Source organism: Rutilus rutilus (genome assembly GCF_951802725.1).
Source record: "Rutilus rutilus genome assembly, chromosome: 6".
In the NCBI taxonomy this organism is placed as follows: domain Eukaryota; kingdom Metazoa; phylum Chordata; class Actinopteri; order Cypriniformes; family Leuciscidae; genus Rutilus; species Rutilus rutilus.
This window is the reverse complement of record NC_140214.1, coordinates 25,669,633-25,681,734: the sequence shown is the minus strand read 5'-3', so window position 1 is coordinate 25,681,734 and position 12,102 is coordinate 25,669,633. Positions and strand designations below refer to the sequence as shown.

The following is a 12,102-nucleotide window of genomic DNA, read 5'->3' as shown; positions in this document are numbered from 1 at the left end:
ATTACTGTTGTGACGTCATGGTGAATTGTCGTATATAAAGGCTAGATGTCTCGTGCGCGCTGCTGGCCAATGGAGGTCGACGTCCGCACGTGGCGGCCATCTTGCAACAGTGTACTCGCTCACTGTTTAATGGTTCAAATACTTTAAAATAACCATAACTTGCTCAATTTTCTACCGATTTTCAAACGGTTTGGTTTGTTATAAACGTCAGAGATGTAGTTATGAGACTACATTCATACACTGCATACATATGAAAAATTATAACATACATGTTCAAGCATTCGGAATTATAGCCACGTTAATAACGTTTGTAAGAAACCAAACCGTTTGTAAATCCGTCAATATTTCAGCGAGATATGAGGATTTGTGTGCATGTTGATCATTCACCTTAATGCACAGAGCACTGACACAAGATGGCCGAACGGTGATGCCGGAAGTGACTGCGCCATAAGACATCTAGCGTTTATATATGATATCTATGGTTATAGTGAGTTCGGAAATGTATTCAAGTTCAGCAGCATATGTATCTGTGTTGTGTAGTTTCCTTAATCTGTTCTGAATGATCCAGCTTCCAATATTCATGTGTTGAGTTCATGATGATCATCGTACTTCTGTAGTATGTCCCAAATTACTATAGTATTCCTATAAGATTACTATAATATTTTGTCCCAAAATACTATAAGATTCCTATAGTACTTTTTAGTAAGTGTATGTCCCCCACCGAATCTGCTTCATTAGCCTACCACTTACGGTTTGCAAAGATACAATTATAAAATTACTGGAAAACTTTAATCTATCAATATTTATGTTCTATTATGCATTTTCCTTGTTATATGACTAACAGAAATTCATGAAATAATATAGGCTATAGGCAGACACACAGTAATAAGATATAAGTAATAAGATATTTATTCAAATGTTGATTTTGAAATTAGTGAACATCACCATATGATTTGGAAAAATAAATAAATAAATAAAATTATAAATGAACATTTCTAAAGACAGTTAATATTTTACATAGAATATCACAAAAATATTAACAACTTGTTTTTTCAACATCTTCAGTGAAAGTGCACACAGTGAACGTTTCAATGGCAAGAACAAAAACAATCTGTGAATGTCCTATTACAGGCGGAAAGGTACAAAAAAGATGTGCAATCTAGCAAGTGCACACATGAACTATAAACACCTACTAAAATGGATTTTGCCATTGGCTGGCGCTAACGATTTCAGCAGCTTTCAGTCCATAATGGCGGACGCGCCTCCGCAGCGCCATCTACAGACTGTTACCCATAACACAACAGCAGTGCCGGCCCGAGCCTTTTGGGGGCCCTAAGCAGAATTTGATTTGGGGGCCCCCTCCCACCACGCGGAGTCACCTGTGCTTGACGATTATTGACACAATGTCAGTCTATAATGTTACATTATAAATTAATACAATGAGGTTATGTATTAATACAAAATAAATACTTAATAAAAATGTTTAACTTTTTCTTTACTCTTTTACTAACTCTTTGAAACTTCTGAAAACAAATTGTCACAAAACATATAAAAAAAATTTATTTGCAAAATATCCTCCAACGTTTTGCAACACTTTGCAGTTTGAATGATGTCTTGTTTGAACATGACAGAGTATGTTTTTATGTTTCCACTGTTCGATCGCGCCCGCGCCTCACACACACACACACAACATATTCCAGCATTGCAATGACATCGCAGCCTGTTCGTTATAGCCGTAATAAAATATAATAATAAAATAGTCAACCCAACATATAAAAATTACACTGCTCTGTTTAAATAGTCAGTAGTAGCCTACAATTCGTACCATTCAGCACTGCGTAGCCTAAGCACCGCTCCACTGTGATGTTTCCAAGCACATTTTTGCGCATGTGAAGAGAATGATTTTTTTCCCTCGATATTGGAACGTGGGTGAAGTACAAAGAAGCCTATAATAAAGAATAGTTTACCATCCAAATACATTGCGAATGTTGAAACATTTTGATTAATGAGAGAGATACGTGAGCCCAACGCCGCTTTCACTTTCGCTTTAAATTATTTCGTTTTGGCTTGTTTATAGTTATTTTTTTATTCTTGTTCTGTTCTGAATATCATTCATTTTAAAGGATAAATCATTGATCAAATAAAAATTTTGTGACATGGCTTAACATTACCGTGACTTTGCGCACGAATTGTCTATGCACGCGGGTTATGCGCATGACTCAAACACTGGCAGACACAGCAGCAGTTGTAGGCAGGTATATTGATCATGAAATCAGAATTTTCTTTGTCTTGAATTATTAATCCATTCATTCATTTATGTCACTTGTTTAAGTTAATTAATATGTAAAAAAAAAAAAAAAAACTCGCTTGGGGGCCCCAAGCAGCCGCTTAGTTCGCTTATGCCTCGGGCCGGCCCTGCACAACAGAGTTTCGCCTCTTGGGCTTCTATACTCTTTGATTATATGTTTGAATGCAAAATACAATTTCACCACTAGATGGGAGAAATTCCTACACATAGTCCCTTTAAGCCCTCATGTTTGCCATGTGTCTTCATCAAGTATTGTTTCCTGTAGATCTTTGGTGGTTCCATGTTCCATGTTCAGAGTTTTCATGCCACACCATGTTTTTTTTTTTTTGGTTTTCTTTGTAATAAAATGCTCTTGGGTTTTCTACAACTTGCCTCCAGTGGATCCTTACGTTACACATACATGTTTTTTGTATCCCTATATTGGTTATACTGATGTCTCTTAGTACTTTGCCTTACAATAATTATGAAACATACTCAGAGAATATTTTTAAAAATGTATTTCACCTCTATTGTAATAAAACAGAAACCCAATCACATCAATCTCTGTTCTTGAGTGTGAGATTTACCAGCAATGCTACCCTTGTGTTTGATAATTTATAATGACACTACTGCAACATATGAACATCATGTTTCTCTCATACTGGTAACTTATAAGGAGAAATAGAGTGATTCAGAGATGTAGATTCTTAGTCGGGGAAACATGTTAGACAACGCTCATATGGCCTGAAGTTGATGTGTATTTCTTTTAGGAACTCAACTATCCAAAGTGCATGCCTTCACCAGATCTGTGAAGAAAAACATTAGAATAAATAACTAAGTGGGCATCATTTCATAAGTCAAAAGCAACAAGACACAGCTATAAAATCTTCACATTTTTAACAAAATCATTGTAGGAAATCATAGACACATTCTATACCTGGTACACCCTGGCCAGTCTCGAAGGTCTTTTCAATCATGTCCATGTACGGTTTAGTCAGGAATTCCTCCAGAGATTTAGTAGATTTTTGAAGGCATTTAGTGGAATCAGAGAAAAGGAGGTTTCTTTCACCCTCTGACTTGAACAGGCTTTTTGATGTCTGAAACATGGGGGAGAGAATTTAACGATAAGACAAAATTTCAAAACAGGTCCAGTAACACAAAAGATGCTGCTTTAAATACAAGTAGATAAAACGTGAACAGGACCGGAGCTTTACATGACATCTCCTACCTGTGCTAGTTTCAACATCACAAAAGATAAAATGCAGAATCAGTGAAAGAGGAAAAATGAGATCCACAGGAGAATCTACACAGAACTGCAATGAACTCACTTGAGCCTCGTCCAGAATGGACACCACATCATCGCGTACATCTTCCCTAGTGACCACAGCATGAGCCGGCACACTGGCAAGGCTACATTCAGCAAATTCAGAGAATTTGAATGTTTTGTCAGGTGATCCAGGGCAGATCAGTTCAAATTCATCTGACTTCAGTTGCTTAGCCCAGTCTGGTCCTTTACCTAAAAAGATATAGAGAAGGAACCAGACCAGAAAAATCCATATTTAAAAATGTGACACTAAGAAAAGTGTGAAGATTTATTAATCGACGTAAACCACACTAACCATCTGTGTAATCCCCAACAATTGTGTGCTTGATAAAAGCAACTTCACCAGCTTTTTCTGCAAGACACCTACAAGAAGAGTGAGATTATGGTGTATTTATATTATGGATTGGAGTCAGCATACAGATCTAAAAAACATATTTCCCTTTCCATTCTAGTCTACGGTCCATTACCTGAAAGCCCCGTCATAGCCATAATAGATCTCTGCAGAAGAGGCTTTGCACTTGCTCTCATCTCCAATTAACCTTCCACTTCCTTTACACAGTTCACACATGGTTGATGCAGGATCAGCACCAGGAGCGCAGCCTTTACTGAAGAATGTGTCTGAGAAATGAAGACAAAAATGTCATTTTATGCAATTACATGAACTAAATCTGAAGGAATCAATAGAAAACATGAAGTAACCAGCTGAGAATACACACTCAGTGATACTCACATAGGGTACAGTCAGGTGTTCTGCCACATATGACTGAATCTGGGACTTTCCAACCAGCATTGCGGTTCAGGCCAGTGTGGCAGGACTTTCTTCCTCGCAGTTTACTCCACGTTACACCCGAGCCCTTACGCACAACCGCCACAACATGGTAACTTGAGGCCTCTGTGCACATCACAGAAATGTTCATTGCAGGATTATCGGATCAAGTATAGAAAACTGTTGTCAGACAACTGATGAGAAAATGCAGACTAGAGCTTCACAAAAGTGGAAGTATGTAATACTTGCCTCCACTAACGGGACAGCTTTCTGCAAGGAAGGAGAGAATAACATTTTAGATTTCATCAAACATGTAAATTCTGACTAATAGGTTTTCATGAAATATGAGGTAGCGTTCATTCTTACGTTCAATATACTGCTCAGCCATGACTGGAACTAGACCGCACTTTCCAGCAATATATACCTGGCCACCATCAGCTGCAAAGGCATCTGCTTCTCCACGCTTTAGTGAAAATAAAACAGAATATTAACCTACAGGTGGACAGCAAGTAAAGATGATTGACATCAACCTCAGCACTCATCCATGTGACCCAACAATACCATGACTTTCTGGATGCACTCTTCCACAGATGATGCCCTTCTGCACTCCAAACGAGGAATCTGTAAACCGTCACACTTCTGTTGCTCTGCGTGGCTAATAGTACACCATTGAATTTTACGGTCCGGAGCCGGTGCTTGCGGGCTCCCAGCTGATGAGAAATTATACATATATACAATATACAATCATGCTTTTCAAGTAAATGTCAAGAACTACAAACTCAGGGCCCCAAAAGTGCTTGACACCTAAGTCAGCCTTAAAATGGGGCATCTGCAAACACATGATGCTAGAGCATTTCTCAGAACTCATTTTTTAGTGTGTGTGCAGATACAGTAGTACACATAAAGTTCACACAAAAAATGTGGTAACACTTTATTTTACAGTGTCATTGTTACATAATTACATATAGTTACTATAGTAATAATTATGCATAATTACATGCAACTAACCCTAAACCAAACCAAACCATAATCCTAACCCTATAATAAGTACTTAAATGTTTATTTACAGTGTAACAAAGACACTTTAAAATAAGTGTAACCAAAAATCCTAAATAAAATATATTTTTAGCATTTAAAGGGTTAGTTCACCCCAAAATGAAAATTTTGTCTTCATTTACTCACCCTCGTCGTTCGAAATCCGTAAGACTTTAATTCATCTTTGAAACATAAATGAAGATATTTTAATGAAATCTGAGAGATATATGTCCCTCCGTTGACAGCCTACGCAACTACCACTTTGATGATTCAAATAGTTCATAAAGAGATCGTAAAACTAATCAATATGAATCGAGCTGTTTTGTCCAAATTTTCTGAAGGGAGGTTCATTCTCATGTGTTACGCAGGAAGCTTGTTTGAGCTTCAGCAAGAACCAATGAGGTTTATTCTCACATGTCAAGCAAGTACATTTGAGCTTGTTTATGTTCGCTGATCAATGTCTATATGTGAATAAAAGCCTAAATTCAATCGGTTCATCTTATAAAGCGATCATGTCTCTTCAGAAAAAGATCATATGGATTAGTTTGTTGATCTCTTTATGAACTTTTTGAAGTGTCAAAGGGCCTTATGTTGCACCCAGCGCAATTGACTTTGTACACTGACGCATGTATCATTCCTATTTTGCACCCGCGCACAGCGGACTTTTCCCTCCACAGACGCACGTCGGTAAACTCGGAAATACACTTGCGCTCCCCGGGGCGGTTCAGCGCAAAGAGGAGGCGTGTTCCAGCGCAAACGTTCCCTCAGGCTATTTTGCAGGTTTAGAAAACAATTCCGCCACTGACCAGGAAAAACCTAGTCTAAAGTCAGTGGCGCGTTGCGCATGTTATTCATATGCTATTTTAAGGGCGCATGCTTGGCCATAATCAATGTAGCGTGTGCACAACGCGCATACACTTTGATTCTCTCATCTACACAGACGCAGCAGTTTTCATTTTTGCAAATCATACATTATTACAAAAGATAGATAGATAGATACACAATTTATTATAAAAGCATACATCTAGCTTACACATTCACCTAAATTATCATACGCCTGTTTAACCGAAGTTAATTTGGGTGTGTTTCTCCATCCCCAATGTAACTTCTCTCTCTTTTACGGCCGTGACGAGAACGTCGGTCTCCTTGGCTGTGAACCGCTCCTGGCGTGCGCCTGGCAAATCTGCCGTTACAATAGCAATCCGCCATGGAAAAAGCGCGTCTGCTCTTAAAGGGAATGTGAGATGACGCTCTGATTGGTTTATTTCACGTTACGCCCAAACCACACCTATGAATAATGAAGCTACTTCAGTTCAGACCAACCCATTTTAGATTTGCGTCGGACGCAAGAGTCATTTATCCCGCCGGTATAATAGCAACAGCGCCCAAGACCCGCCCACAAAGTTACTTGCGTTTCGCGCTTGATACTTGCGTTTCAGATCGTTAAAATAGTGCCCAAAGTGTCAATGGACGGACAGAAATCTCTCAGATTTCATTAAAAACACCTTCATTTGTGTTCCGAAGATGAACAAAAGTCTTGTGGGTTTAAAACGACATGAGGGTAAGTAACTGATGACAATTGTTTTTCCCTTCAATGCATGCTAAATAATTAAAATAAATGTTGTTTAATGCATGTTAATGTGTGGCTTCATTGTCCCAATGTTTTTTTTTTTGGCACACTGTATACATTCACATGTATTTTTGGTATAATTGTGTCACCTTTAAGAGCACGAATGGCCTCATAAAAATCTTGTTTCAGGTAGAGGAAGGAGTCTGTGATCTTTGGGAGCTCCACCAGGCCAGATGCAGAGTCTGAGAATATCAGGTCTTTACCCCCAAAAGCATCAGAAGAGAAAAGATCTGAATCCTGTTGAACATAACAAGAGACTTTCATTGTCTCCTGAGTTACAGGGTGAAATATCTAGATTTAGATCAATATTTCTCACTTTCTTAAAACAATGACAGAGTCTTTCTTTAGTAATAATGTAGTATGGAGAAATTAAAAGTTACTGATGCAGCATCTATTGCAATGACATACCGGAACCTGTGTAAGGGCTTTATAAATGCGCTGTGAATCAGCATCCTTGTGGGCGATGACAGCACGGGGAGGCTCTTTGCCGAGGTGACAGTCCTTGTACTGCTCAACATCTTTCCTAGTGCCGTCCATGCACAACAGCTGGTAGTCCTGTCTCTCACTCTCACTCACTTAGGATAAGACAAGAAAATCAGCAACCTTGGAATCATAACCTCCTGCAACAACTCTAATATCTTTAACAGTTTTGTGACAGTCGATCATATTTTAGATTTTGGCAAAAGATATCACTCACCTGGGATTACATGGCAAATAAAGGCAACGTCTCCATCACCCCTTTTCATGCACCTGGAAAGGATGCAAGAGTTATATTTTTGTTTATACAGAGAGAAGACAATGGAAATATGAGTGTATTAGTGTGGAAGGCTCATACTGGAAAGCTTCTTGGCAGTTTATAGGTGGACCCTGTGTGCAGCTGCAGTCACCCTGGCAAGCTGAGCACAGGTTTGGATATACGGCTTTTGGTATTCCAGGAATACAACTGCTTTTGAAGAACTGTGACACAGCTGGAGAACACAAAAAAAGTGCCCCATTATTCAGTTATACATGAATTACAAAACAATTTTTCCAAAAATCACATTTACAGTTTTTCTGAATTGCTAAAACACTAAACCCCATTCTCTGAACCAAATTCTCAATAGCCTAAACAAATTTGTCGAATAAATCACTCTTTCTGTAAAACATTAACAAGTTCAGGTAGTTAAACACTGTTTGCAAATCTCACACACACTCTAAACACATTCTCACTCACTAAAACACATTTTGCACTGTGATGCACTTTTGATTCAAAACGCTAAACACAGGCAGGCAAAAGTTAAACACAACTACAACACAGTTGTCATCGTTTACACACAACGACTCAAAATTGTTCACACTTATTTCTAATGATGTGGCCAAACAAACTGTACATAATACAAGTCAGTTCAGAGTCCCAAAATTTACTCAAAATGTTGCAATGAATGTTGATACCAAAACAATGGAAACAATATAAGAGGGAGAGAAGGAAGAAGATGAGTAAGAGGAGGTGAACACGCATGAAGAGGATGAGGACAAGAACGAGCAAGGTGCGGACAGTATTGTCAAGGCTAGATCTGGCTTTAGGGTTTTTCCCTTTGCCTGAGATGACATTGTCTGAGATTTGGAGAAACTCCTCCGGCCGGACCAACATGAAGACACGATGCTGAAGCAGAATCAATCTCTCTCACTGACCTTAGTGTACTGTAACATGCTTTTCATTTAGAGTTTTTTACTGTAACCTTTTTGTCTTTTGCAGTTGGGTCACTGTATTTTCACAGTATGCAAGTACTGAATATACAGACATTCAATACTATTCAATATTCAGTACAATACTTGTAGTGCATACAGTATACAATTTATTCACCTTACTACTGCAAGTTGTCATTACTATACTTTTTTACGTTAATTGCAAAAGTTGTTTACTTTGTTACAATATAATAAATAATTTTTCTGTAAACTGCATGCTTAGGATTCTGTGTTCTCCATTTTTGATGTAGTGTGTATATCTGTAGTGTTTATGATATTGACACGCTGTGTGTATGATCTGAGAGCATTGTTTGATTTTGAGCACAGATAAAATGGTTTTGATTTTGCCAGAGTCGTCAGATGTTCTCTGAATGTGGTTTGAAAATTTGGTTTTGTGTTTAAGGTTTTGAGAAAGTGAGTGATGGTTTCAAGAAATGTGTTTTAGCAATTCAGAAAAACTGTAATTAAATTTTATTTCACTTTTCGTAAGTATTTTAGAACTTCAACTTTTTTTTAATTTCAGTTCGTTTTTTTGTTTAAGCTTTTTAAGTTTAAGGTTTTCATCTAATGTTTATATTTTTTATTTTTACCGTTATTATCCCAGCTTATCATACGACTACTTGCCTAAATAAATGATAAAATATTGATTTGAGTTTTTAATTATTTTAGCATTTTTCCTGTATATTATTTTAAAAGCTGTCTCTGAGAAAAAGAAAAAAAAGTCCATGTACAAAACAATTGGTCTAGCAACAAGATGAACACTGCACCAATATTACAGCATACTGAAGCCCTCTAAAGGCTATTGTTAGAACAATAGATACATGAGACTCAAGATGGCGGCAGTTTTGTGATACGAGAGACACATACAGTAAGTGCTGCTGGTTTCAGTTCCATGGATGAGTGGACTGATATACAGCGTTACCATGGACAACTGTCAATATCAGGAAATACCAGGCCACTAAATGCCAGTATTTCAGAGAGCCATATAATAATAATCCACATATGATCTCCAAATAGAGCCAAACTTACCCCTCTCAAGAGGCATGTCATCAGGACCATCCCAGTCAATTATCCTGTCTCTAACCAGTCGTCCAATAGGTAAATCCCAGCCTACAGGCCGTTGATAACAACCGTGGCAGGAAGTCTTTCCCTTGAGATCTTTGATACTGAAGTCAGTGACACGCTTTACCACAGCTACAGCATGACAGGGCTCTAGAGAAGAAGTGAAGCAGAGAGGAGGGGAACAGACTCAAAAACACATCTGACAGAAACCACTCACTGCTAAATTGAAACATGTTTAGAAAAGATTTCAGCATGTACAGGAAGATGACGCATTATACAATATATTATTAAAGGAAACAAATGGAAACATTTGCTAACATAGTTGTTATAGCACAAATGAAAACCATGACCATCATTGTGTCATTATTATTTATTTGAAGAAGTGTCATTAATGTGAAATACTAAATCAAATATTGGTAACACTTTACAATAAGATTCCATTTGTTAACATTAACTATATTAGTTAACATGAATTAACAATTAAAAATATGTCTAAAGCATTCATTAATCTTAGTTAATATTTGTTTCCACATTTACTAATGCATTATTACATTCAAAAGTTGTGTCTGTTCAAATTATTTAATGGGCCTGAGCAAACATGAACTAACAATGAATTGTATTTTATTACCTCTATAAAGCCAACTGAATCATATTTGATACGCACATTTCTAAGGTATTTAAATAATCAACATGCTCAAAACTGTGCTGAAAAACCTGTTGAACACAATCTACAACATTCTATTGTCTGATGGATTGTTGTGTGTGTGTGTGTGTGTGTGTGTGTGTGTGTGTGTGTGTGTGTGTGTGTGTGTGCGCATTTTAAGCTATACTGTTATAAAGATCTCACTGATTAACTTTAAAAGCTATCGGAATTTCTTCTTGCATATTAACATCAGCTACTGCACTTTTTTCCTCCTCAAGTATGAGCTCCATATTCTCCTTATGTATCAAATATGATGCTCAACAAAAAACACATATGCAAGAAGATTTTTTTAGATTTTTTAAAGATTTTGTCTATAATTCTATAAACTCTTGCATTTAAAAAAAAAAAAAACGTTAAAGTAACGTAAAGTAACGTTAACAAAAATGAGTAAATACTGTAAAAAATGCATTGCTCATTGTTAATGATCCATCTGAATTACACAATAGGCTACATCTTTTTACTTATATTTTTAATTCGTTTGATTGTCAATTAGCAATAAACCTTGTATTTAGATTGAAATATAATACTCAGTTGGTCTATAGGTTATGATGATAAATGAAGATGTTCGAAATCTAATTCATTGAACTCCATGAATTATGAATTATAATAATTATTTCATGAAAAATTAAAAATAAACATTTGTGTGTGTATATATTCTCTTCATCAACACCACAATAAAATGTTTACCTGTTTTAGATTTCTCTGCAATGATAGGACGGAGTTCATAAGGTTTGAGTCCACCGAAGTAAACATGTTGTCCATCAGCAGTTACAGCATCTGCCTCACCTTTCTGTGAATTATATATTCAATTTAAGGAAAATGCTATAGTTTAGACTGAACAAAACCCCCAAGGGTGAGTGAGGTAAAACAATACACGTTTTATTACCTCGATGCTCTTTATGCAGTCAGTTATAGAAGGCTGTTGAACACACTCAAGATCTGCTGATTTGCTTGTAAGGTGTTTGCATTTATCCAGCTCTTTCTGTGTTGTCACACACCATTTGACTTTCTGAGCACTGGCTGAGGGCAGTGCCACAACTGCAAAGAAAACATTCAGTGATAAACACAATGATTAAATAAGAACTGAAGATGAAAATAACAACATCAAAGATGAGAATTACCAAGGCAGCCCAGCAATGAGATGAGGAGGATGTTCATATTAGGCCGTCACCAGGGATTTCTGGTAGGAGGAAACATGAGAGAACAGGCTTTTTATAGGAGGTCTGGAAGCACTAGTGGGTTGGGTCAGGCAAACACAAGACATCATCATCATCATCATCATCGTTTGCTCATTTCTCAATATCTGCTTGTGCAGGCAGTGAGCCAGTTCACATTTGCAAAGTGGCCATTTTCTTTTTCTTTTTCCATGGAAATTCCCTGGTGCAGCTAATGTTAATGTCGAACAATTAAAAAAAAAAAAACATTAGCTTTCTCTTTTATATAAATAAATAGTAGAACGGTACAATTATACTGTACATTCACCTAGAAAATCACATTTTCATTAAAATCTACCTTCATTATATATCCAATATAGTGTGTTAGTGTGATTTTATTGTTTTTAGTTTAACAT

At 37.0% G+C, this 12,102-nt stretch overlaps 1 protein-coding gene across 1 annotated transcript; it reads right to left on the bottom strand.

Annotated features, from left to right (window-relative positions):
* Window positions 1-893: 893 nt before the first annotated feature.
* Window positions 894-11,768, bottom strand: LOC311292443 (serotransferrin-1-like). The gene is made up of 17 exons (XM_084412112.1): window positions 11,654-11,768; window positions 11,419-11,570; window positions 11,220-11,322; window positions 9,797-9,979; window positions 7,878-8,010; window positions 7,740-7,792; window positions 7,451-7,617; window positions 7,132-7,279; window positions 4,939-5,087; window positions 4,744-4,840; window positions 4,627-4,647; window positions 4,342-4,503; window positions 4,079-4,229; window positions 3,907-3,974; window positions 3,616-3,803; window positions 3,225-3,384; window positions 894-3,093 (listed from the first exon to the last, which is right to left on the bottom strand). Exons 1-17 carry the CDS (start codon window positions 11,688-11,690, stop codon window positions 3,062-3,064), a joined length of 2,004 nt encoding a protein of 667 aa, XP_084268238.1. The 5' UTR covers window positions 11,691-11,768; the 3' UTR covers window positions 894-3,061.
* Between the last annotated feature and the right edge of the window lie 334 nt (window positions 11,769-12,102).